Source organism: Primulina eburnea, chromosome 18 (assembly GCF_022965805.1).
Source record: "Primulina eburnea isolate SZY01 chromosome 18, ASM2296580v1, whole genome shotgun sequence".
NCBI lineage: Eukaryota > Viridiplantae > Streptophyta > Magnoliopsida > Lamiales > Gesneriaceae > Primulina > Primulina eburnea.
The window spans coordinates 22,559,309-22,586,133 of NC_133118.1; the positions used below are offsets into that span (position 1 = coordinate 22,559,309).

The 26,825-nt window shown below is 35.9% G+C and overlaps 1 protein-coding gene across 6 annotated transcripts; it reads right to left on the reverse strand.

Annotated features, from left to right (window-relative positions):
• Positions 1–3,662: 3,662 nt before the first annotated feature.
• LOC140819855 (uncharacterized) lies at positions 3,663–10,181 on the reverse strand. 6 transcript variants are annotated; one of them, XM_073180098.1, is made up of 6 exons: positions 9,978–10,180; positions 7,728–9,330; positions 7,385–7,564; positions 4,707–4,829; positions 4,410–4,559; positions 3,665–4,017 (listed from the first exon to the last, which is right to left on the reverse strand). In XM_073180098.1, exons 2-6 carry the CDS (start codon positions 9,318–9,320, stop codon positions 3,877–3,879), a joined length of 2,187 nt encoding a protein of 728 aa, XP_073036199.1. In that variant the 5' UTR covers positions 9,321–9,330; positions 9,978–10,180; the 3' UTR covers positions 3,665–3,876. The 6 variants fall into 6 exon arrangements, 4 of the variants coding, with proteins under 4 accessions (XP_073036200.1, XP_073036199.1, XP_073036198.1 ...); XM_073180097.1 differs by having other exon boundaries at positions 7,728–9,365; positions 9,978–10,179; XM_073180099.1 differs by lacking the exon at positions 7,385–7,564 and having other exon boundaries at positions 3,663–4,017; positions 7,728–9,365; positions 9,978–10,181.
• Positions 10,182–26,825: the final 16,644 nt, after the last annotated feature.

A 26,825-nucleotide genomic window follows, 5' to 3' on the forward strand; every position in this document is an offset into this window, starting at 1 on the left:
TTGAAGATACTGAAGAACAAGCCGAAATGGCTAATTTTGAAGCATTTAGTGAACCAGTTCAGTCGGTTGTTGTGATTGAACAGGCAGTTCTTAGTTCTACAGACGATGCTCAACTGAACTCAGCTTCAACTGAAAATATGCAAACTGAAGTACTAATAGTTCAACGAACTGAAGATTTCAACAAACTGAAGAACCATCTTCCTCATTGGATCCTCCTACTATCTTTTCTCCTCCTCAGAATCTACAAGAGCTGATACATGCTGAAACAGAAGTTTCTGACATGACTTTGGTGGTCTTTGATCATTCTACCAAGGAACAAGAACCAGGGTCATCTGGACCTGTTTCTCCTCATTCATCATCAGAAATGGACTTAGTACTTGAAGAGATTCAGGACATTCAAAACAACATGTCAAAGATAATGAAAGAAATCAAGGAAATTCAAAACACTCAACTTGCTCACTCTCTTAAGCTGAACTCCTCAAGTGAATTCAATTCAGCGAAACTGAAGTCAATTCAAACTGTTGTGACCTCTATCTCCTTTACGATCGATGAACTTAAAAAGAACAGAGGCTTAGCTGAGAGTCTCTCCCTAAGTCAAGGCTCAATCAGCAAACGAGTAGAATATATGGAGACATCTGTTTCAAAGAAAATCGACTTGCTGCAAACCACTGTATTGTCTGCTGTCAAAGATATTGCAGCTGATGTCAGGATTTTATCTCAAAAAGTGGATGTTCTTGACAAAAAGGGGGGAAGCAGCTAGGTTGATGAAGGAATAAGAGAGGATCAGAACTGAAGAACAACTGTTGTCAGTTATCAGTTGAAGGATATTTGTTTTATTTGTACGAATCTGTACACTAGAAAAATTATGTTATTTACAATGTTTTAAACTATTCTCTTTACTTCAGCTGATCAGTTTATTAAATTCCAAGTTTTGTCAATCACCAAAAAGGGGGAAATTGTTGGAAACTAAATTTAACTGATTTGACAAAATAACCATCGAATTTATTAGACTAGCTGATCAAGTAACCAGGCTTCGCAAATCAACTATCATGCCTAACTGAAGATTAATGTGAATAATATTAAAGGAAACTGATACCAGCTAAACTGAATTTACAACTGATGGATCAGTTGGAAACTGATCAGTTGATCGAAACTGATCAACTGACTGATCAGTCGTAAACCAATCAGTCGAAATATTCAGTCGAGAGCACACAAGCTATTCCAACACGTCATCAGTTGAAAAGGACATTCAACCGACAATAGTACAAAGCAGACTGCGACTCGGAGTGGAACGCCGCATTTCAGAAAATACAGTGTACGAATGTCAAAGAATATTGACGTGGCAATCAACGGATATATGGATTCAAATTATATTTATTTTTACCGTTGGAAGATAAGCCTATAAATAGGTGAAGAGGGCAGCTGAAAGATAGAATCAAGAACGAACAACTATTCTATTCAAACTTCTTGTTACGCTGCTAAAATCACTACTTGTATTCAAATATTAAAAGCTCACTCTTATCAGATTTATCAGTAGTAATCAAGGCTACATTTACGAGCTTGTCAGCACTTTGAAATCTTTGATAGATTCATTCAGTTGTGTTAAATTCAGTCACACACTGTAAGTTTTTGTGAACTAAAAGTTTCAGTTTTGTACAACTCTTGTATTCGATCAAAGTCTTTTAGTGGATATCATATCTTCGTGATAGAAGGGGTGACGTAAGAGTTATTCTATTCTCCGAACATCCAGAAACAAACCGTGTGCATTTTATTTCAGTTATTATTTTCAGTCAGTTATTCTCTCTCTCAGTCAGTTTACTTCAGCAACTGTTCTTTTGTCAGTTAAACTGATTGTTATCGACTGACGAGATATCGCGTATCAGTTTGTAGCTAAATTGAACCCAATCTTCGAAATATATATATTATCCGTGAGTGTTTATTCAACACACTCCCCCTTCTAAACAATTGTCACCTTCTAACCGATCCTTTCAACAATACACAGAGAGAAAAAGAAAGGGCATGATGAAAAGTTTTATCAGCTTATCAGAAGCATTCGGTCCAGATTTGAGGGAACACTTCAACATGTTTATCAGCTTAGATTAGAAGGCAAAATCCTTCAGTGTGTGAGAACACTTTCGTGTTATATTAATTGTTCAATTCTCACACACGCACACACAATCACTCACATATATCAAAGAGTAGAGCTTATAGAATCAGTTGAGTGAGTTTTGCACAAAGACATTAAACTTGTGTATGTAGTTTTTGACACATAGATGTTAAACAAGTGTTGGCTGGAAGGTGCTGCCTTCAGTCTAGGCTAGGAATTCAGTTAGGCAGTAGGGTAAGTCCTAAGTTGAGTGGGTTTATACAAAGTGTTGTATAAATCAAAGTCTTCTAGTGGAACCTACCCGAGATGGTCAAAGATGTGATGTAGGAGCAGTTGAAGTCTCCGAACATCCATAAACATATCTTGTGTTATTTCTGTTTAACTGCTTGTTTTTTTTTATTAACTGATTTGATTAGTTCAGCTGATATCAGTTTAGTTCTGTCCATAAATGAACTGATATAAGCCTGAACTGATCCCATGTAATTTTCAGTTATTCAGTAGCACAATATATAAAACCGATCAGTTTTCTTATTGAATGATTACTTCGAGTATTTTTCCCTTTATTTGTAACCAAACTCGATTTAACTCGTCGGTGATTTCATTCTTAGAACATGAGCTATTGCAGCTCATTGATTTACTGTGTTTGAAGCACCCTCAAAGGTGCCCGGACCGATTTTGATTTTTGTCGTTCCCTCTTCTGATTCTTTTCCTTACTTTTTGTCACATTCCGCTTATTAGTTTAGGATGTATTACACGATCTTCCATTTTGGGTGGTGGCTTTGACTCGTCGCATCGTGCTTTTCCTGGGCCAATTGCAAATCTCTTGGGCTTTCATATGTTGGGCTTTTTCTTATGGCTTCCAAACTTTTGTGGGCTTCTTAATTATTTTTTAGGCACAACACATACTTAGAAATAAATTTCGCAAGTCAAATCTAAATTGGTGAGTCAGTTTATAAGGTGAGCTCGAACTCTAATGAAATATATTAAAAAGAGACCAGACAGTAAACGAATCGAGTTTATTTTAAAAATATTGATCGAATGCAAATATTTTCAAATTTCGAGCTCAAGTAATAACCTTCTAGCCAGTCAAGTGCTTCAATATATTTTTTATATTCATTTTATTATTTAAATATATTTCAAATAATAATTCAAATAGACCATTAAATATCGGCATTTGAATGAACATTCAGTTCAATTATTTCATTTCATATTGGCATAATGCGAACAGTTTTTATATTCCTTAGTTTGATCATCACACTGAATTTCATTTATTTTCTTATTTCGTATTTCATACTTTTTTTATCCCCAATTTCTTTAACTAAGTTTGATAACCGAATTTCAATTATTTTCTTATTTCGTATTTCATTTTTTTTTCCTACATTTTCTTTTGAAAAAAATTAAGCAAAAAATTTAATTTATGAACTACTACCATCCCTCGATCAACCCGCTTAGAATACGAAATTTACACCCAAAAAATAAATCTCTTCCAATGAAACTTCCAAAACGTTAACTCGTTTTATGTTTCGAAAATATTTATTAAAATAATTCAATATGACAGAAAATAAAGCAAGCGGAGAAATAAAAAAAAAAAAAAAACTTTTACAACAAAACAAGTGTTTTCTGCTTCTGCAAAAAAGATGTTAGCACTTAATCGGCTAACTGAAGTAGCCGAATCGAACCTCACATCGCTAATTCCTACCGTGGAACAGTAAGCAAAAGAATTTGGTGGAACTTATAATATATAAACATGTCTGAGACTCACCGAAGTCTCATAAAACAAATGCATATTTCTCCTTGAAACGATTGATAATCTTGAATTTTTCCTCAGCCTCGACTTGCTGACGGATATCAGATTGCAAGGCTCGATCTGGATGAAAAGTAAGCAGAGCTTTTTTGTAAGCCGTTTGTACCTGAAAAGTTTGATGAACGTCGATTAATCTATTTGATGGAAGCATCAACTAAACTATGCGTGCAAAACTCCATTTCGGAAACTTGGTTTAAAAGTAATTCAAGTTTCCAATGAAACAAAATCAAGTAGATTTTCACATAAAGCATTCAAAAAGTACTTGATTTTAGAATGCAAAAAATCACAAGTTTTTTCAACACAAATTTATCATTTGAAAAGAAAGTATGTATTGCAAACTTTGTGGATAAACTTTCGATCAGATGGGAACTAAAATGATGTTACAGGAAAAGGCATACACATGACGCCAACGCAGCACCACCCACATATGCACAAGGATTCAGAAACGTGAAAGAAATGTAATCAAGTTAATGAGCATGCCATACAAAGGTAAACTACCTCTTGTGGCGATGGATTAGGCCAACCCTCTATTTGTATTCCAAAGGAATGCAAAAGAGAAGACATATTATGGAATGTCATTTCTAGTTTATTAAGCTCCTTCCTAACTTCAGCGCGAATTACCTCTTTCAAGTTCATCTTTTCCTCATCCTAGAAAGAAAGTGAACTAATCAACATTGATATAAAGATACCATCACCGACTCACCGTACAAATCTGGCTCCTACACAAAACACAAAAAATATATTAAGTGAACAAAGAAAAAGGAATTTTTTTTTAAAAAAAAAGATCTCGCAAACCTTCTTTTGAGTACTTCGCATTTCCTCTATACGTTCCTTTTGTCTTCTTTTCATGTCCATCAAACGCATAGTTTCAGCTTTTCTTCTCTTCTGCAACCGGCGAAAGTGTGGAGCTTCTTCAGCCTAAAAAAACGTGTAATTATCTGCAAAACTATCTCTGTTGTGATAGTAAAACTACATTCACTGAATCACAAAGTAAGGTCATATTAAAAAATGGACAAACTTCTTCAAACAATGTTAAGTAAATAGGATTTATTAACGCTAAAAAATTTTGAGGTGTTTAGTCAAAAATAAATTACAAGAGTTGAATAAAAATAATAACAATACATTAATTAAATAAAATGAAATTTATTATCCGCAATATAAAAATTTAAATAAATTTATATAAAATACTAAAAATTAAAACATGCTTTTAAAATAATTTTAATTAACTAAAAACAATATATAAATATATATATAAGTAAATAACAAGATAATTTAAGAAAAATTTAAATGGAATAAAGATCATTTCAATAAAAATATAGAGTAAAACTATTAGGTTAGTAATAATCATGATAAAAATAAATAAATTAAAGATTGGATTTTTTTTAACATAGATTAAAAGTATATAATATATTTTGGGAGAAAAATGATTTTAGAAACTTAGTATAAATGACCTAAAATGAATAAAAATTATATAAAAGTATACTATATCACAACATAAAAATATATATTAAATTAATATACTAAATAAATAAATAGACTAAGCTCATGTCTAAATATTATATTAATTAATGGAAAGTATTTATTATCTATTAATTTTAATAACAAATATGTGTTACAATTTAGGCCACACTTGGCCATGTATACTCTCACCCACTTCATTTTCTAATATAAATAGACCTTGGGATGCATTGTATCAGATCAAAGTGTGAAATTTTGTGGGATTGAGAGAAAAATAGGAGATTGGGAAAAATAAGTAGAAATAAGGGAAATTAAGGGAAAAATAACAAATCATCTCCAAAAATTCAGGAAAATTTATAAAACAGCATTTTTTTTACCCATAAACACTTTGGAGAAGGTGTATCAAGATCATCAACCAAAATTTCGAAAATCAATTGAAACCGGGAAGAAAATTTCTGTAAATTTTCCAATATCAATGCACGTTACTAGTTTGTGCTCCTTATTTTTCCTTCTTTTTAAATGAATTTTCCTTCAGTTTTAAAAAGTTGTTCAAAATGTTTCTTAGTTTACAATGTGACCATGCGTTAGCCAATCATCTCGACAGTCGCTGGAAATATTGTTTTTTGTCGTCCAAAGTGAGCTTGACAGTCATTCTAGTTTTTCAAATTTAGCTACTGATCCGTTCCGAATTTTTAAAAGTGTTAAATATGAAATTCTAGTTTTTCAAATTCTGCTACTGATCCGTTCCGAATTTTTAAAAGTGTTAAATAAGAAAGTTGTAGGAAATAACAAGACGTGTCTTATGTAAAAATTCTAACAAGACACGTCTCATGTAAAAATTCCGACCGCGAAGCTCTACCATGCGCCAAAGAGTCATGAGTTTTCCGACTTCCGAATGATTAGGCACTTTTTTTAGGCATTTTTGGAAAATTTGATAAGTTTTGGACATGTATTTTAATTGTTAGAAATTTTTAAAGTTTTAACACGGTGCAAGTTTTGTACAAACATGAGTTTTAAATGATTCCAACACTTGCTACCGGACCTAACCAGTTTCAAATCCCTCAAATGATATTTACTGGAATTATCTTGGCTTGGGATCAACAACTAAGGTGAAAAGTAAGCTACCAAGGTGAGGTTTTCCTATATGTTTCTCAATGATAGAATTTGATATTTGGCCAGGAATTTACAGTAAAATTTATAAACTACTGATTTATTTTCATATTGTATCGTGATGTGCATGTCACAAATTATTATTCATATTGTACTACATATTTGAATATCTGGATTTATTGGTTCTTGATTGGTTATCGATCGACTATTAATGATTGAATAACTGAATGAATTGAGTCTGGACAACAGTCTATGTATAGGACTACTAGTCCATTGGACAACGTGGCTTCGGCGAGGAAATGTGGGTCCAATGAACAACATATTTAAAATCTAATATATGGTTCATCTGAACAATGTAACTTCGGTTCGGAAATGTGAGTTCAACTTGGCTCGTAAATAATCGATTGTACGGATTCTACTTGAGTACATGGAGAAAAGTGTGACACCGAATGTTGGTGGGAGTCACCTCTTTAGCCTACGGCCCTATGCTACTTACTTCAGAGTCCTGAACAGTCAAACAGTCACTGCATGTCACTTGACATGATATTTAAAAAATTATATATTACTACTGACACATATCATCTCATATTGAATTACTGCACTGATATATTATCATTTGATTTGTTAACTATATATAAGCCCAATTTATTCCCTCACTAAGTCCCCAAAAACTTAACCTCTTTTTCTTTCTATTTATTATTATAAATTTCAACTAAAGGATTTCAGGACTCAAAATAAAATGGAAATTGGGAAATGAAAATGTTGACTAAGCAGTTAGCGACACCGTGACTCTACCGTTGAATTCATATTTTTTATCTTTTGTAAAATCAAGAATTGTACACGCTTCCACTACTGCAAGTAAGATATAATGATGACATTTCAATTCGGGGTTAAAAAATATAAACCTGGATTTTTAGCGCTTGTTGCCAGAAAACCCACTCTTCCTCCATAACTCTATTGTATTCATTGGTTTCCTTAAAATTTTCTCGTTCACCAATCATACAACTCTCAACAGAATCCATAGCGTGTCCATTTTCATCTTTGTTTCTCTTCTGCAACTGGTGCAAATGTTGAGCTTCTTCAGCCTACAAAAGAAGAACGAGTAAAGCATCTGCAAAACTATCTCTATTGGGCAAGTAAACTATATTCACCGAATCACAACACAAGTTGAAACTAAAAAGAGGCTAAAAACATCTGTGAACAATGTTCAGATAAGATGATTTATACAAAACAGGAAACAATATAAACCTGGATTTTTAGCGCTTGTTGCCGGGAAGCCCATTCTTCCTCCAGAGCTCTTTCGTATTCATCAGTTTCCTTGAACTTTTCTCTTTCGCAAAGCATACAACTCTCCACATAATCCACAGCGTGTCCATTTTCAGGATGAAAGTCGCCATCTTTATCCTCTCTACTATTTGATACAGATTCATCCAGTCCAACTTTTGCATCATTAATATGAAAATTTATGTTTCCGGATAATGGTATAACATCAACAGTCCGCCTAATTTCCCTATGACACCCTTTCTTGATGCCATCTCTTGATCCCAATAAAGAATTATGAAACCAGGATGACTCTCCAGAGAGAAACTCGACTGCATCACTTGAAGGAGTGCAACTGCAATTCATTTGTTTATCTGGTAATGTAGAACTTATATACGAAGATCTCACAGATGTTAAATTATATGTCTTCTCAAGACTTTCAGATTCATGCGGGTCACAAGATTCCAAATGCTCCATTTCATTAACACGTCCAGTAGCAGTAACATGGGACTCCCTGAACTCATGGGTCGGGAAAAAAATGATATCAGCTTCAACTTCAACAGAATTTTGACCTTTACTGATGGCAACTTCATCTTTAACTGAACTAGCTTTGCCATAGTCAGATTTCACATTAACTCGTGACTTAGTTTTTTTCACTTCCTTAGTTGCCTGTTCATTATGAGAAGAATAAGATGATGACTTTTTGAATATTTTCCCATTGTGACAGCTGGAACTTCCTGATTCAAAATATTTGTGATCTTCCGGCTCAGTATGGATGGAAGGAGAATGTTGGCCTCTATAACTTGAACCACCTACTGATACATAGGTGCTATTGTAATAAGCATCCTCTTCTTCACTAAGAGGAGAAGTACCTTTGTCTTGATTACTGAATTTTCCTGTATCGAAATGATGTGGAGCCTCCATATTATCATTCTCACTTTTTCTCCCGACAGTTTGATGGATACTATCATTCCTTGAAGCACCATTCTGACTTCTAATGCCAGATTGAATATTTTTAATACCTTTTTTTCTCCTATAGAACGCCTTTTTCCACTGCTCTTCAACCTTTCCAGAAATATCTTCCATTAACTCACAATCAGGGTGATAGTTAGCATATGAATTGTTTTCCGAATCAAGATTCAAGCCATATCCTTTTCCAGCAGAAGCTTTCCCCGAATAGGTACGCTTACATTTTGATAACCTAACTGGAGTTGTATTCTTTTGAATAAATGGGTTTTCCTCAGCATCCACATCTTCGAAGTCTTTCTCAGGAGGTTTAAAGCTCCTGCAAGAAGAGGCACCAGCAAAAGAATTAAATTTGTCCGGGCTTTCTTCATCATCATCTATGTATATTACAGTCTGCAATGGGCCGCTTTTGTCTTTCATGAGTATGCTTGAACCTCGCCGTTTTTTCGGTAAAGAATCGGGAACATCGATGATCATGACATTGTCAAAGTGATCAGAATCAACATCAATCAGAATAACATCCTCGTCAGATTCCTCGCTATTCATGCACCTTCTAAATGTTTTCCTCCCAAAACGGGGTCTAGAACGTGAATGGCCAGTAGATTTCCCTCTCATTTTTCACTTCCTAAATTAGTACGAGTTATTGTGTCATTCAAGTAACTGCAAGGAAATAAATTGTGGGGACGTTACGAATCATTAGCATAAAAGAAACTGAAAGCAACTACACAACTTTTCAGACGGAGTCTAGCGTGAATTTAAATCAACACTTAGATAATACAAAGATGGGAACTGGTGTAGATGCTAATGGGGAAAGAGATTATTAATCCAATTCTATAATGTTCTTAATTTGATTCAACTTCTCTAATGACTGCTCCACCTATGTCCATCTCTATCCGTCACATTCCCATCCATAAAGAGAGGAAGTTGACTTATTAAGAAAATCACCCGTGCAACTTTTAGGAACTAGTGATCCGGAAAAGGGTAAAGTAAATTCAAATCCACCAATTTTGTAGCCGTAGTCGATAAGCCATGCCCTCGACTCCCGATTCCAAATTTTCTTTACAAAATAAAAGCTATTCATCATCGTTACTAAATCGATGGGCTCAGACCCTTATCAGCCCCATAAACAACCTTAAAAACCCCATCCGTAAAACCCTTTTATACCCAACACAATATTTGATCTACACCAACTCCCAACAAAATCAAGATACTAAGAAGCACACAACAAGAAAGACTCCACAAATTCGAAAAAAAAAAACATTTAAAATTTACCTGCTAAAACCCGAACTCATTGACTGCCAAGATCAATCACCAATACATGAGAACTTCACGCGCACGCCGAGAATAGAAATAAGAGATTGATGAAAATCGTGGCGACCTACACTTCGAAGCCCTAAAGTTTGAAATTGGGGACGGGGAATCCAATTTATGAGAGAATAATCGACCTAAAAGAGATGACGTAGGCATTTACACAGTCAGTTTTCAAAAATCTATGATTAAGGTCTGTTTGGCAATATAAACAACATGCAAGTATAGAAAAGCATTTATTTCATTTGTACTTGATAAGCTATTCATGACATTTGAAATTTGAAATTTGAAATTTGAAATTTAAAACCATTAATTGATGGAGAAAGATAAATATGATAAATTATTTTTAAAAAAAATGGAGAAAGATAAATATGATAAATTATTTTTTAAAAAATGAATTCATAAAGTTTATTTGAAATACTATTGACGGGGTTAAAAAAAAATATCCCTTCACTTATTAGAGGATCTATATCGCTTGTAGGGATGTAAACAAACCAAACCGTTCACGAGCTATTCGGAGCTCGGCTCGATAAAAAGCTTGTTTGAGTTCGTTTGTTAATCATATCAAACCAAGCTCAAGCTCGATTTTGAGCTCGACAACTTAATCAAACCAAGCTCAATCCTAAGCGTATTCGGCTCGTGAGCTCGCAAACATGTTTGTTAATAGGCTTGCGAGCTTGAACTCGGCTCGTTTAGGTGGCTCGTTAGCTCGAGCTTGACTCATTTGTTGAGTTGACAAATAAAAATATTAGTACTAATAAAAGTTAAACATTTATGTCTAATATAAAATTAGTTCATAGATATATTTAATTTTAACAAGCTCGAATCAAGCTCAAATTCGAGCTCAATTGTATGTTTTACGAGCTCGAAAACGAGTCGAGCTCAAGTCAGGCTTGTTAAATATGATAAACGAGCTATTAATAAACCAAGCTCGAGCCCGGCTTGATTAACATGATAAACAAGCTTTTAACGAGTCGAACTCGAGCTTTTCACAAGCATAGTAATTTCAAGACAAGTCGAATTCTAGCCTGATGATAAAAGTTCGAATAAATCTCGAGCTTGAGCTCGAGTTCTATCAATCTTAAACGAGCCAAACTCAAACCAGATGATAAAAGCTCGAATCAAGCTCGAGCTCGAGTTTGAGCTTGATTAATCTTAAACGAGCCAAGCTCAAGCCTAATACAGTTCGACTTGGTTTGGATCATTTACATCCCTAATCGCTTGTGTTATTAGGACATTGTGTTAACCAATGTGAAAGTTATGTTATAAATACACTTGATGTTAAAAAAAATACTCAATCGCGTTTAAAAATATATATACCATTTAACTTATTAGAGCATCTATATTGGTAGTGTTATCTATATGAGTCGTGTTATTAGGGCATTGGTGTTGATCAATGCGAAAGTGATGTTATAACATACACCTCAACAAAAGACCAAGTAAATTCGTTTATCCATGAACTATTGTAAATGGAAGTCGTTTGAATATGATTTTAAAATATAGTAAAAACTATTTTGGCACAAGAAATATTTTTTAAATAGACAAATTAGTACATGAACTATTGTAAATTATTTAATTGGTTCATTTCAAAATTATTTTATTTGTTAATTTTTTTAAAAATTGTATATTTATTCTTAAAAATTATAATCATATGAGGCTTGGAATAGAAGTGAATCTGATACTTGACATTGTTTTACCAAATTTTTCCTTAGTGGCTTGCGCACACATGGAGATTATTGGTTTCCAGCTTATATACCATCTTCAACTCAGATTGAGGTAAGAAAAGGAGAAATTTAAATCTCAGAATAATAATGAATATAAGATTCTTATTTGGAACTTTTACAAAACATAAAGGATTTACGAAAGATATACCAAAGAAAATAAACAACAGAGGATTTTACCGAGGGCCATAAAATCATAAATTCATAAAAATCACCCATAAACACCTTAAACGTCATTTCTCGGCTAAGCAGGCTGAAGGGCTACAACATGAATTTATTTTTCCTGGATAAACTCGAACCTTGTGTTTATCATTTCTCGGTTCATCTTTTTACCTTATGTTCTAACCAAAGACTCTTATATTACATTAGATTACAAAAATTTAAATAAATCTTTTATTATCTCATTCTAATTCCAAGTTACAAATAAATATAGATGATGTCATAGTAAGACAATAATTTAGCACGAATGCTTTAGCCTGTCATTCAGGCTAATCTATAAAATATCTAAAATTAAAAATAGTAAATAAAAACAGTATAAACTTACAAAGTTTTTATCAGAAATTCAAGCTTTTTATTGATATACTTTAGAAGGGTTTTTTTACAAGAAGGGAATAGAGGGGAGAAAACTCGGCCGTATTCCTCTAAGAACACAGAGTAAACCTATAAATAGATAGAAGAGCCGGACACGAAACCCTGGATTTCATCTCAAAATATAAATAGTAAAATGCTTTATTAAAGCAAATAATAACATGGTTACAATTTTCAAAAAGTTCATAGTGATATGTCACCCACTTTTGTCATGATAAGCCATGATGTGATATTCCACCAATTTTGAATAGTGAGATTCCACTTCCAAACATCATATTAAAGATGAATAACTTAATCATCTTTAATATTTTCTTTTATGGAATTATTTAGATTCTCGAAAATATCATTGATCTGAGAGAACCGAGGGATATCATCCTCTGGATTTTGTGCATCTCGCATCTGCATTAAATGAATTGATTCTCGCTGGATTCAGACGCCATAGATTTATCTGATTTTGAATCAGAACATCCAATATTCTGGAAAAGATCCTTCTTCATTTCTTCAATATAAACCCCAATCATTTTTTCTTTTGAATAAATTTTAGAATATTTCTGAGTGAGAATCTTAAATGGACTCATAGAGACTTTTTCCTTCTATTATGAATTTCTTTCTGGTATAATGAAATTTTTTCCTTCATTTGATGAAGAGTGTCATAACCATAAGGCTTTCCAGTTTCTGGATCATCTCGCAATAATTTGTCCCAAAATTTAGTGAAACTGACTCGCCATATGCAAGGAATACCTTCATCAGTATATCCAAATTCTGGTTGTCATTTCCATATCCATGGGATTCCGAATTCCGTAAAACAATAGACATAAAGTCTTACCATCGATCCAATGTCCAGAAAATAATTTTTTAATACTTGGGAAACATTTAACCAAGTATTCATAGGTTTTATAAAAATCTCTGGAAAAATCTTTGCAGATGGACCGACTATGTTCCACCAAATTAAAAACCAATTTGGAACATGATGATGAATAACATTTTCAAAAATCTTTAGAAATCATGTATTTTTCCTCTTTTCATTTTCATAAAACATGGTTTTATTAAAACTTTCAATATAATCCCAAAAATTGAATTTAAAACTCATTTTATGACTTTCAGAATAAAATTCTTTTTTAACCAATGGAGATATACCACATTCTTCAATAGATATAATCTTTTTGACCATGAACTTGGAGAAGTTATAACTTCCTTTTTGCTGAGTATTACTGAAAAAGTGAGTTATATCAACACTTTTTGTAGATAAAAGAAGATTTTCATAAAATCATGTTTTGCTTGTAAGAACCATATACATATAATGTATTGGTTAAATATCTTTCCATGATGGACCATGGAGTTTTCTCCCATTGGGTATATTTTTCTTCTATAAGAAGAATTAATTCTCGATGTTTTGTCTCTGTATATATAGAGCAGAATCATTATCATCTTCTTTTATGATATTAGCATATGATGCTGAAGCTTAAGAATCTGTATTATTTCTTTGCTTTTGTTTCAAGAATTCTTGAAATTCATTGTATAATTCATTTTGCTCAGTATTACTGGATGATGAACTAGATAAGATCTGGGCTATTAGTGTGGGGACCCGGACGCTAATTCGATTCTTAATCATCTATGGTACTAATTAATCAATTAGAATAAAACAGGGTCTAATTTTTTTTTAAATACAATGCGGAAACGTAATGTAATTCAATCCGAATACATATTAAATATAAAAGTACTAGCCAGGTACTAATTACATTCTGATCCAACTAGAATTCAATTACTATATATCAAGTGCTGAATCCTAATTTACTTCTGAGCCCGGATCTCCACGCTATCTAGTCCTGTCTCGTTCTCTTCTTGACCCTGAACCTGTCCCACCTGTTGTCATGCATACATACAAACAAGACAACAGCCGGATAAATCCGGTGAGAATTATATTCCCAGTATAAATCAATAAAAATATGCATTTCATATAACAGGTATAAAAGCATGAAGTATATATTCATAACATGTATCGCATCAGAAACATGAATCAATGTCAAATCATAAATCATACTCTTTACATATATCACAATCAGGAACACGAGCTATTAATACTATATCAATTCCTAAGAACATAATCCATATAAAACTGTCAATCAGACTCGTGACTCCAAATCTAAGACTAGACTCATTCCTAGTCTAGGGATCCCGGCTTCTAGACGTTGGCATTCCATATCGATCACCAGTAATAGAAGAAACTCCGATTCTATCCACATCGATATGGTATCGATCACCAGTAATAGAAGAAACTCCGATTCTATCCACATCGATATGGTATCGATCACCAGTAATAGAAGAAACTCCAATTCTATCCACATCGATAGCCAATCATCCGGTAACAGACTTTGGCACTATCGCCAATACACTATCTTGTGATATCGTGCAATATGTCCGTGGCGATCCCGCCACTATCAGGCACTTCTGTCACAAGATCACTCATCTAATACATGCTCTCTATAACTCAATAGAACAAGCATATCAATTCAAATAAATGCAAATATCATAGCAACAAAATCAAGTATGTGATTTAGGGAAACTCGACCCAAACCTCACTCGAGTTGTGCAATCCCAACTCCACATTATTTTATACCTTTATCCTCTTGGTCTGACGAAGACGAAGTCTCGAATTCAACTCTGTCCATACCTAATCTGGTAATGAAAATCGAATAGGTATAATATGAGTATGCAACTCAGTTCAAAACCTGTTTTGATCAATACTCAAATCACAACATAATCTGATCACTGCTAATCAACATACGGTACAACAATACAATCTAAATCAATACCGAATCTGATCAATATCCATCAACTGATGTTTCGACGACATAACAATACAGTCTCAGTAACCCCGTCAATCTCAACATCACATATATAATACCAGAATACATAATTAATATCGGTACAAATCAAAATCTCAATATCGGTACAATTCTGATATCAAATCTCAATCAAATCGACTCTGAAAATCATAACAATTACATAAACAATCTGTTCTTCATTCTGACTTCAAATATACGATGTCTACTGTATCCGAAACACCATATATGATTCATATTCAATTCTGAAAACATCATAATTTCAAACGATATCTAAACGTAACAAAACTTACGTCCTGTTGAAGTTGTCGTCGCTAGGAACTCGGTGCTGTACTTAGATTCAAAATTAGACGGACGGATCACTCGTAAATCTCAAATCTCACATGAAGCTTCCTTTCTCGATTCTAAGGGAAATTGCTTGTATAAACATATATATATTGTTAGATATGAATTTTATTGTGGCGATGCTAACTAAAACCAGTAGACCAGCAGATCAGAACAACTAGATAGTTTATCAGTAGCTGCTGCTCTAGTAAAACTAAACCAGTAGAAAGAGGGCTAACTATACAAACCAGTAGAGAACACTTTCTAACGTTGCTACCTTAATTGTTACCGTTAAGATGTTCCTAGTACCAGCATTAATTGCAGCATTAAATACTATACGGAGTCATTTAATGCATATTACCCAATTGAGTATAAAACAAGACTGATTGTTTTATAGCTTTTCTGCAGGAACCTATTTCGGTAATAAAGCTGATTGTATCAGTTATCTGAAGACTTCTCTGTTTATGAACGTTGAACTCAGTCGATTATTTATACTTGGATCAAATCCTTGTTCGACACGACACTTCGCATAATATCATTTTTCAAGGAACAAAGCTAATCTCTTATTAGAAAAATATCATTCATTCTTGAGCGTTGTCAAGTTCAACACAAAGAAAAGTAGCACACGCTTCATAGCTTATATCTGATCTTGTTAAAGATCATCTTGTGCTACTAATTCTTACACTCTTCACAATCTTTACTACATAAATATTTTATCAGAAGAGTCTGTAATCTGAAAAGAGTCTCTTCAGAACTTTGTGTTCCACATTTGTGTAAAGCTGAGAAACTAAGAGTTTCAGTAGGCTGAGGTGTAAGTCCTTCTGAAGTGGGTGTGTACAAGTGTTGTACTGTAATATCCAAAGTCTTTTAGTTATACCTTCTGGAAACAGAAGAAGGGGAGATGTAGAAGAGTTTATCTTCGAACTTCCATAAACAACTGCTGTCTACTGCTTTATTTTTTTTCAACTACTTCATCAGATTATTTCCGCACATTCTACTGTAATCAGGTGAAAGTTTTCTCACAAGATCAACTACTATCCTTAACAGGATTCTAGTACTTCATCCTCACGAAAAACGAGTAGAGTTTATTCACCCCCCCTCCCCTCTAAACTCAACTTCGATCCTCAACAATTGGTATCAGAGCAGGTTATTCTTGTTTGTGAAAAACTACAACAAATGGCACACTTCAGCAAGATTCCTATGTTCTCTAAGGAAGATTTTGACGATTGGAAGATAAGAATGCAAGCTCATCTTGCAGCACAAGATGATGACATGTGGTACGTCATCACAGATGGTCCACTGAAAATCTTAAAGCCTAACACATCTGTTGCTGTTACTGACGGTGCACCACAGATGGTCGAAAAATCAAGAAGTGAATGGACCAGTGAAGATAAGAAAAAAGCCAATCTTGATAATGTGGCGAAGGATATATTGTATAAAACTCTTGACAAGAACACTTTCAGCAAGATAAAAATGTGTTCTACTGCAAAGGATATTTGGGAAAAGCTCATCCAGATATGTGAAGGAAATGAGCAAACAAAAGAAAATAAACTGTCTGTAGCAATGCAGAAGTTTGAAAATCTGAAAATGAGATCTGGTGAAACTCTAAATGAGTTTGATGAAAGATTCAGTAGCTTGGTCAATGAGCTAGCTGCTCTGGGTAAAGAGCATAGAAACAGAGAAATAGCCCTCAAGGTGATGAGAGCCTTACCCAGAGAATGGGATGTTAAAACAATGGCTATGAGAGTATCCAAAGATCTAAACAAATTGGAACTGCACGACCTATTTGCAGATCTAAAGGCCTATGAATTCGAATTGGAAGTAAGAAGTGGAGAAGAGCCTTCAAACTTACCCACCAAGGCCCTTGCTGCTACTGCTACTACTTTTACTACTACTGCCTCTACCTCTTCTACTGCTGCTGCAGTTGTACCTCAGGCTTTACCGGCTGTGATCATTGATAATGCTATGGAGAAGACTGCTGAACAAATCAGTAGTGATGCTATGTCCTTATTTGTAAAGAAATTCTCCAGGTTCATGAAGAAGAACCATCGAACCTATCAGGGTCCCAATCGCAACTTCAAGAAAGATTCACCATCCGGTGATATGGGATGCTTCAACTGTGGAAAGATAGGTCACTTCATTGCTGATTGTCCCAAACCAAAGAAGGATGATCAAAAGAGAAAGGATTACAAGAGAAATGACAAAAAGTCCAGAAGAGATTGAAAAGCGATGATTGCCGAAGAAAGCAAATCTAAATGGGCGGACTCTAGTTCTGAGTCATCTGACTCAGAAAGTCATTCCAGTGACAGTGATGCAGAAGAAGTCAAATGTCTAATGGCAGACAATGACTCAACCTCGACATCTGAAGAGGTATTTGATTTTGACTCTAGTGAATTTACAAGAAATGACTTGATTGATGGACTGCATGAAATGGTAAAAGAGTATTCTAGACTTTCTCAATCGTTTGAAGAAGTTAAAATTGAAAATCAGAACTTAAAGAGTCAGAACAGTAAGTTAACTTGCTTGCAAGTAGACAGCTGCAATGATTTACAAGTTAAGATGAGTAAATTAATAACTGAGAATGAAAGAGCCAAAGCAGATTACCAGAAGGTGCTTTCTGAAAACCAGAAGTTGTCGCTACTGGTAAATGCTTGGAACAAGTCTTCTGTTTCATTAGAAAAGATGCAAGAGTTACAAAAACAGTCAGGAGATAGAAGTGGTCTCGGTTTTTGTAATAATGAAAGCACTTCTGAAACAAATATTAAGCCAACACTGGATATGTGCAAAGCGAAATACATTCACTTTGTGAAATCCAGTGTGGTACAAGAACCAGAAGTACCTACTGCTTCAGTGGAAAGGAATGTAAATCTGACGAACAGAAGAATGCACTATGGTCTGGGTTACGTTAAACCTAAGGAAAAAGTTGACCAGAGTTCTAGATTCAGAAAAGAATTCAACTCTGGAAGACTACATCCCATGAAGGTTAAGAACTACTAGTACTACAACTCTAAACCTGTTCAGAAGAGATACAGACTGGAAAACAGAAACAGAAGGGAAGAACAACATTTTGGTATGCATGCTGTTAGAAATAACAGACCCTCTGTTGCACACACATCTTTGGATACCCGAAGTACAAAGTTACCAAGAATTGTACAAATGTGGGTTCCCAAAGGACTGATAAGGCTTGGACCCAAATAGATTTGGGTACCAGTTACTAAAATTTGTGTTTGCAGGAACAGAAGAAGGAAACAGAAGTCAGTAACTCTACATGGTATCTGGACAGTGGTTGTTCCAGACATATGACTGGACAAAGAAACTTACTATCCGAAATAGTGAGCTGTACTGGACCAAAGATTACTTTTGGAGATAACTCAAAAGGTAAAACCATGGGTAAGGGTAAGATTATCTATGGTAATATAATTATTAATGATGTGTTGTTAGTTGACAATCTTTATTACAATCTTATCAGTATTAGTCAACTATGCGATAATGGGTATTCTGTGGCTTTTCAAAAGCATTCTTGCATAGTTAGAGATTCTGCTGGAACTACTGTGTTAACAGGAAAGAGAGAAGGCAATACTTACAGAGTCTCTTGGAACTCAAATCATGTCAACACTCCTACATGCTTAGTTGCTTCTCTTAGCAATAAACACTGGCTATGGCACAAGAAACTGAATCATCTGAATTTCAAGTCAATCAATTATCTTAAGAAGCAGAATATAGTCGATGGATTACCTGACTTTAATTTTGTTAAAAATCACGTTTGTTCTGCTTGTCAGCTTGGGAAACAGATAAGATCCAGCTTCAAGACTAAAGATAGCAAATCAACTTCAAGATGTCTGGAACTACTGCATATGGATTTATTTGGTCCTATCCCCATCATGAGCTTAGGGGGAATGAAATATACTCTTGTTGTAATTGATGATTTTTCCAGATTCACTTGGGTAATATTTCTCGTAGGAAAAGATCAAACCGGCTGTCTCCTGATCAAGCTTCTGAAAAGGATTCAAAATGAAAAATCTACTACCATTATTAAAATCAGAAGTGACAGGGGCACTGAGTTCACTAACAAGTATCTTGAGCTATATTTGAATGAGCAGGGGATTCATCATGAATATTCAGCTGCCAGAACTCCTCAACAAAACGGAGTAGCTGAGAGGAGAAATAGAACTCTAAAAGAAGCAGCTAGAACAATGCTAGCAGATGCAGATATTTCTCAACGCTTCTGGGCTGAAGCAATCAATACTGCCTGTTACACGCAAAACAGATCAATGGTCAACAAAAGACACAACCAGACTCCGTATGAAATATGGAAAGGAAAGAAGCCCAATGTATCTTATTTTCATGTGTTTGGTTGCAAATGTTTTGTACTGAATAATGGGAAAAATCATTTGACTGCATTTGATTCTAAATCAGATGCTGAAATATTTCTTGGCTACTCTGCTGTAAGCAGAGCCTTTAGAATCTTCAACAATAGAACTCTTAATGTTGAAGAATCAATTCATGTTGTCTTCGATGAAGACAGCAGTGCTGAAATTTCTAACACATCTTATTTAAGTAACAGGTTAGACATGATTCACTTGGAAATTGACAGTGAAGATGATGTAGAAGCTAATGCCAAGGATCTTCAAAATCCAGAACCAGATATTCCAATAGTGGAACCAGAAGTTCAGACGTTGGATCAACCAATACCAGCAGAAGATGTTCAAGAACCTACTACTAGTTCTGTGGAAGACAATCTTAACATACCAAATCAAGAAGATGTTCATTCCAATCCATTTATTTGGAGAAAATCTCATCCTCCATCATTGGTTATTGGTAATCCAGCAGCGCCGTTGAGAACCAGAAGACAAATGCTTAATGAATATATGCATGCTGCTTTTATATCTCAGGATGAACCAAAGAAGATTGAAGAAGCTCTTCTGGATCCTAGTTGGATTGAAGCCATGCAAGAAGAACTGAATCAATTCAAACGTAATGATGTTTGGTTTCTAGTACCTAGACCATCTCATCAAGCGGTCATTGGAACTCGATGGGTATTTAGAAACAAACTCAATGAAGAAGGCACAGTGGTGAGAAATAAAGCTAGATTGGTAGCTCAAGGCTTCAGACAAGAAGAAGGCATAGACTTTGATGAGACTTACGCACCAGTAGCAAGGCTCGAAGCAATCAGAATATTCTTAGCCTTTGCTGCTTTCAAGAACTTTAAAGTATATCAGATGGATGTGAAAAGTGCTTTTCTAAATGGTCTCTTACAAGAAGAAGTTTATGTCGAACAACCTCCAGGTTTTATCGATCATTTCTCTCCACATCATGTATTCAAATTACACAAAGCATTATATGGTCTAAAACAGGCACCTAGAGCTTGGTATGACACTTTATCACAATTTCTTATTGATCATGATTTTACCATCGGAGCAGTGGATAAAACTTTATTTACTTTAGTTAAGAATAAGCACACTCTCTTAGTACAGATCTATGTTGATGACATTATTTTTGGGTCAACTAACCCCAAATTATGTGCAAAGTTTGGAAAATTGATGCAGGATAAATTCGAAATGAGCATGATGGGAGAATTAACATTCTTCCTAGGATTGCAAATCAAGCAATCAGAAACAGGAATCTTTATAAATCAAGCCAAATACACCAAGGAGCTTCTGAAAAAGTTTGGAATGGAAGCATGCTCTGCTGCTTCTACTCCAATGAGCTCATCTATTAAGCTTGACAAAGATGAAAGTGGTATTCCAGTAGAGGTAACTCAATATCGAGGTCTTATTGGCTCCTTATTATATTTAACTGCCAGTAGACCAGATATCATGTTTGCTGTTTGCATTTGTGCTCGATTTCAATCTAACCCCAAACAATCTCATTATATTGCTGCTAAGCGTATTTTGAAGTACTTGAAAGGAACTCAAAACGTCGGTTTATGGTATCCCATTGATTCATCGTTAAATCTTATTGGATATTCAGATGCCGATTATGCAGGTTGCAAACTAGACCGAAAAAGCACAAGTGAATTTTGTCAATTTCTTGGAGATAGGTTGATATCCTGGTTTAGCAAGAAACAGACGTCCATAGCCACATCTACTGCAGAAGCAGAATATCTGGCTGCTGGAAGCTGCTGCTCTCAGATACTGTGGATTCAACAACAATTAAGAGATTATGGGATTCAAGCCTCCGAATCACCTATATTCTGTGACAATACCAGTGCAATTGCAATCACACAAAATCCAGTACTTCATTCCAGAACGAAGCACATAGACATCAGACATCACTTTATTAGAGATCATGTGCAGAAGAAGAACATTCGTCTGGAATATGTTTCTACTGATCAACAAACAGCAGATATCTTCACGAAACCCTTACCAGAAAATAAGTTTTCTTACTTTCGTAATTCTCTTGGTTTAATAGATTTAACTTAGTCATCCTCTGTAATTTTAGTTTAACTTCTTTTAGTATTTAATTGATTATTTTTCTAACAGTAAGTTTTTGCAGATAAGCAGAAGAGTAAAGTCAGATGAGCAAAACTGGAATTTTATTAGAAACCATTTCAGTACTTTACACAATGCGTAAATGAAAAATAGTAGATCTTCTTTGCTATTTAACCAGTAGAGTTACATGTAGTGCTTGTCTTCTAATAGAGGAACTTTCTGACATTTTCTTGCAAAGTACTTCAACAGAAAAAAAGATGGTCTTCTTCGAAAGAGAAAGGCCTAGAAAGAATCTAGCAAGCTTAGGTCTTGCCAGCACTAATGTAATTTTTAGATGCCACACAAGGCATCAGAGAGGATTTCATCATCATCAATCCTCCAGCACTCTCTTATCGCATTAGAATGCTTCTGGAAGAAATGGATGCAATATTTGAAACTCAACCATAGCAAAAGATTTGCATAACTGTTGAAACTACAACTCAAGGAGAGTATTTCAAGGACCTTTTCGACATCGTTGAAACCTTCAAACCTCTCTCTGAACAATTTTGCCTCATCTCCTGAATCTAGCTCTAACTCTCTTTTTATTTGTATTCTCATTGTTTTTCTTACTTACTTTCGATCAAGATTTGCAGGTATTTATAAGGGGAACAAAGACTCTTGTGAATCACACAATTGTAACTGTTCATCTTCAACGGCTCAGATTGAGAGATGGCCAAGAGTCACTTGTCACAATTATGACTACTTATTAATTGCATTTACCGAGGGGGAACAGTATCTTAGTCAGACTGAGAGTTTGATGTCTTTTTCAGAAAACAGATAGGATATTTGTCTTCTCGATAAAACTACTTGTCTGCTGGTTTTGACAGAGTGCTCATTTACTTCAGGACTCTGAAACTTCCAGTAGACGTTATCATAAAATGACAAATCCTTTTCTGATTTCTTTTAAGTAACTGCCTGGACAGCCCGCTCTTTTTCAAATTTTCAAAATCATTCGTCTTTCTGACAATTTCTGCAAAATCTTTTCAAACACTCAACCTAGAACATACTGACACGTGTCTTTGTGTTCATTTGACGGCTGTATATCTTTTTCATACCCTTCATTTTCATCTTTACTGTTTCATAACTATCGTTATTCAGCTACTGCTTTCTCTATATCGTAACTAACTACTGCAAAGTTTTCTGCTCTCATCTGCTTACAGAAATGGCTGGCGCATATACTCTCAATGCTTATCAGGTTAACTTTGCCTCTGTTCTTACCATCAAGGATGAAAATCTTCTAAGAATGTTTCAGGACATTGAGAAATCAGGACTCCGAAAATTCCTGGAAGCACCAGCAATCATCTACAAAAATGCTCTCCTGGAATTTTACGCCAAAGCAGCAGTCCATGAAGGAAGGATTGTTCATACCCTAGGAGATGCTTCTATCTCCATTGATGCCGCTCATCTAGGAGCAACCTTCCTCCTTCCACTTTCGGGTATTTTTGAACTTTCTGATATTTCAAAAACAGATATGTCTGTTGCTCTCACCTCTTTCTCCGCATCTGGAGAAGAAGTGTCTCCTTCTTGCCATAAGAAATTACTAAAGATAGATTATCAGATTCTGGCCGATATTGTGGCCAAAGCTATTCTGATCAAGGCTGGCACCTTTGATAAACTGACAAAAGAAAAAGTTCAGGTCATGACTGCCATCACCAAAGGGATTAAGGTGGATTGGAGTCACTTTATTTTTAGAATTATGAAGGATATGGTCACTCGGAAGAGCTCTGGTTTCGCGGTTCAGATCAGTGTGTTGCTCAAAGATGCTGGTTTTCCATCTACCAGTGATCTCGATGCTACTTCTGTCACAATGATCGATGCAGCAAATGTTTTGGCTCTAAGGCCTGAGCCAACAGTGACGGAATTTGTTGCAATGAAAAAAGAAATTGGGGAATCTGCCTCTGAGGCTCCCAAACCTCACAAGCAAATTTCAAAGAAACGACTGCTTATTTCCACAGATTCCGATAAAACAGCTTCAGGAGAATCTGCTGCTACTGCTCGCCCAACAATACCGACCCCAGCAAAGAAGAAACAGCGCACCATCCTCAAATTGAAAAAGACAGCAGCACTGTCTGAGATTGAGAAAGTACCTATTCGACAGGTCTTTCCAGAAGCTGCTCCTTCTGTTCGCTCGACTGTTTCTTCCACTGCTCTCGTTACTGCGTCCATATCAGCACCCTCTTCTGTTTCAGTTTTTAAGCCATCATCTGGCGTTGTTATTCGAGAACCAGCAAGTGGGTCTTCTGCTTTCCGCCCTATTGCGCCCATTTCATCTACTGACAAAGGAAAAGGGAAAATGGTTGCAGAACCACCTACTCTTGGTCACAAGACCACTGTTACTACAGGTGTTGACCTTCACCTAGCAGAAATTGAGACCTCTGCTAACGAGGAGATAAAATTCTTTGATGAATGGCATTCTGTCCGATTGTTCCATTCTTTTGACTTCTTCAAAACCAAAGGCAATTATAGCAAGATGATGACTGCCGAAAGAAGGACTTTTCAGCTGGCAAAAACGAAGAATGTTATCGAGGCCTTGGGCAGAAGGAACTTCATCCTCGATCAACTCAAGTGTCAGAAATTAGAATCAGTGTTGCAAGTTATTCAATCGAATTTTGATCCTGCCACTCCTACTGCTGCTCAGGATCAACATGTTATTTTGATTCTTTCTGAAAGACTTCAGCAGATGAATGAGCAACTTCTTGCTCAAGAACAAGGCTTTGGAGAGCCTACAGTCTATCATATGGGCCTTATCCCGAGCTTTCAACAAAATCAGATAGTTGAGGAAAGGACCACTGCCTCCCCAAAGGCTGCTGTTTTTAGTACTCCTACATCTCCGACTCGGCCCATTCAGTCCTCATCGCTTCTATCTGTGCATGAACTGGCTTCAGTTGAAGAAGTGATTGAATCTATTGTCCCTGCTGTCTCTGCCACCTTGGACTTACCAGCTTCTGGATCTCCTACCCCAGGACAACAAGTCGCAGAACCAGACACTACTTCCCTACTGCCGAACTTGGGATTATTTTCTGCTGAACATCAAGCAGAAATGAGTGTTCTTCTGGAACCTCCCTCTGCACCTTTGGTTGAAGCACCTTCAGTTACACAGGCCGCAATTGTACCTTTGGAAGAAGTTTTGGCTTCTGATCTGACTACGCCTACTGAAGATGTTCCTCCGCCTCTGGTTGCTGTTGAGTATGCTGTTTCTGCATTTCCAGCAGAAAGCACTATCGACCCGGTTCCTTCTACTGCTTTGTTAGATGCTCCTGTTGACTCTACTGCGTTAACTGTCTCCCTACCTGTTGTGACTGCGACGACTTCTCGTCTATCTGAGATCAAACAACGCATTCTTTACCGAACTCCTTCACCAGAAACAGATGTTTTCAATCTCGAACAACAGATTCTATGTCTACAAACCGACCTCACCAACATATCTGAATTGGTGCAGCGTATGTCTTGTGAAAACCTTGTGGAAATCACTGGTGCTAAAGACTTCCGAGAGCGCATGGGTAAACACATCTATCTCACTAAGGAGACAACGGACAAGATGTATGTTGAAGCCTCCATCTTCAGACAAAATGTAACAAGAACTCACAACGCCCTCCTACTCGCTCAAACTGATATACTTTCTCGAATCACTGAGCATGACGATCTTTTTCGATCGCTCTCTACTTCTGTGGAACTTCTGGATGCCAAGATTGATTCTCAAAATCAATCTATTACCGCCTTAGATAATCGCATCTCCTCTCAGACTCCTTATCTAGAGATGCTAACTGATGGCATTCAAAATATTTCCGGAAGATTGAATGATCTCTTTACCCATGTGGTGGCCGCTGATGCCAAAAAGGGGGAAGATAGAAGAGATCAAGAAGGAGTTAGGCAAACAGAAGACGGAATTTGTTGCAATGAAAAAAGAAATTGGGGAATCTGCCTCTGAGGCTCCCAAACCTCACAAGCAAATTTCAAAGAAACGACTGCTTATTTCCACAGATTCCGATAAAACAGCTTCAGGAGAATCTGCTGCTACTGCTCGCCCAACAATACCGACCCCAGCAAAGAAGAAACAGCGCACCATCCTCAAATTGAAAAAGACAGCAGCACTGTCTGAGATTGAGAAAGTACCTATTCGACAGGTCTTTCCAGAAGCTGCTCCTTCTGTTCGCTCGACTGTTTCTTCCACTGCTCTCGTTACTGCGTCCATATCAGCACCCTCTTCTGTTTCAGTTTTTAAGCCATCATCTGGCGTTGTTATTCGAGAACCAGCAAGTGGGTCTTCTGCTTTCCGCCCTATTGCGCCCATTTCATCTACTGACAAAGGAAAAGGGAAAATGGTTGCAGAACCACCTACTCTTGGTCACAAGACCACTGTTACTACAGGTGTTGACCTTCACCTAGCAGAAATTGAGACCTCTGCTAACGAGGAGATAAAATTCTTTGATGAATGGCATTCTGTCCGATTGTTCCATTCTTTTGACTTCTTCAAAACCAAAGGCAATTATAGCAAGATGATGACTGCCGAAAGAAGGACTTTTCAGCTGGCAAAAACGAAGAATGTTATCGAGGCCTTGGGCAGAAGGAACTTCATCCTCGATCAACTCAAGTGTCAGAAATTAGAATCAGTGTTGCAAGTTATTCAATCGAATTTTGATCCTGCCACTCCTACTGCTGCTCAGGATCAACATGTTATTTTGATTCTTTCTGAAAGACTTCAGCAGATGAATGAGCAACTTCTTGCTCAAGAACAAGGCTTTGGAGAGCCTACAGTCTATCATATGGGCCTTATCCCGAGCTTTCAACAAAATCAGATAGTTGAGGAAAGGACCACTGCCTCCCCAAAGGCTGCTGTTTTTAGTACTCCTACATCTCCGACTCGGC

What these genes read in the sequence shown, in the direction of transcription:
- LOC140819855 (XM_073180098.1), bottom strand. Translation starts at nt 9,320, where the DNA reads ATGAGAGGGAAATCTACTGGCCATTCACGTTCTAGACCCCGTTTTGGG. An exon ending in AACAAGCGCTAAAAATCCAG is followed by an intron (nt 7,565 to 7,727) that starts GTTTATATTGTT and finishes CTTCTTTTGTAG; the next exon opens with GCTGAAGAAGCTCAACATTT. An exon ending in CTAATCCATCGCCACAAGAG is followed by an intron (nt 4,018 to 4,409) that starts GTAGTTTACCTT and finishes CAAACTTTTCAG; the next exon opens with GTACAAACGGCTTACAAAAA.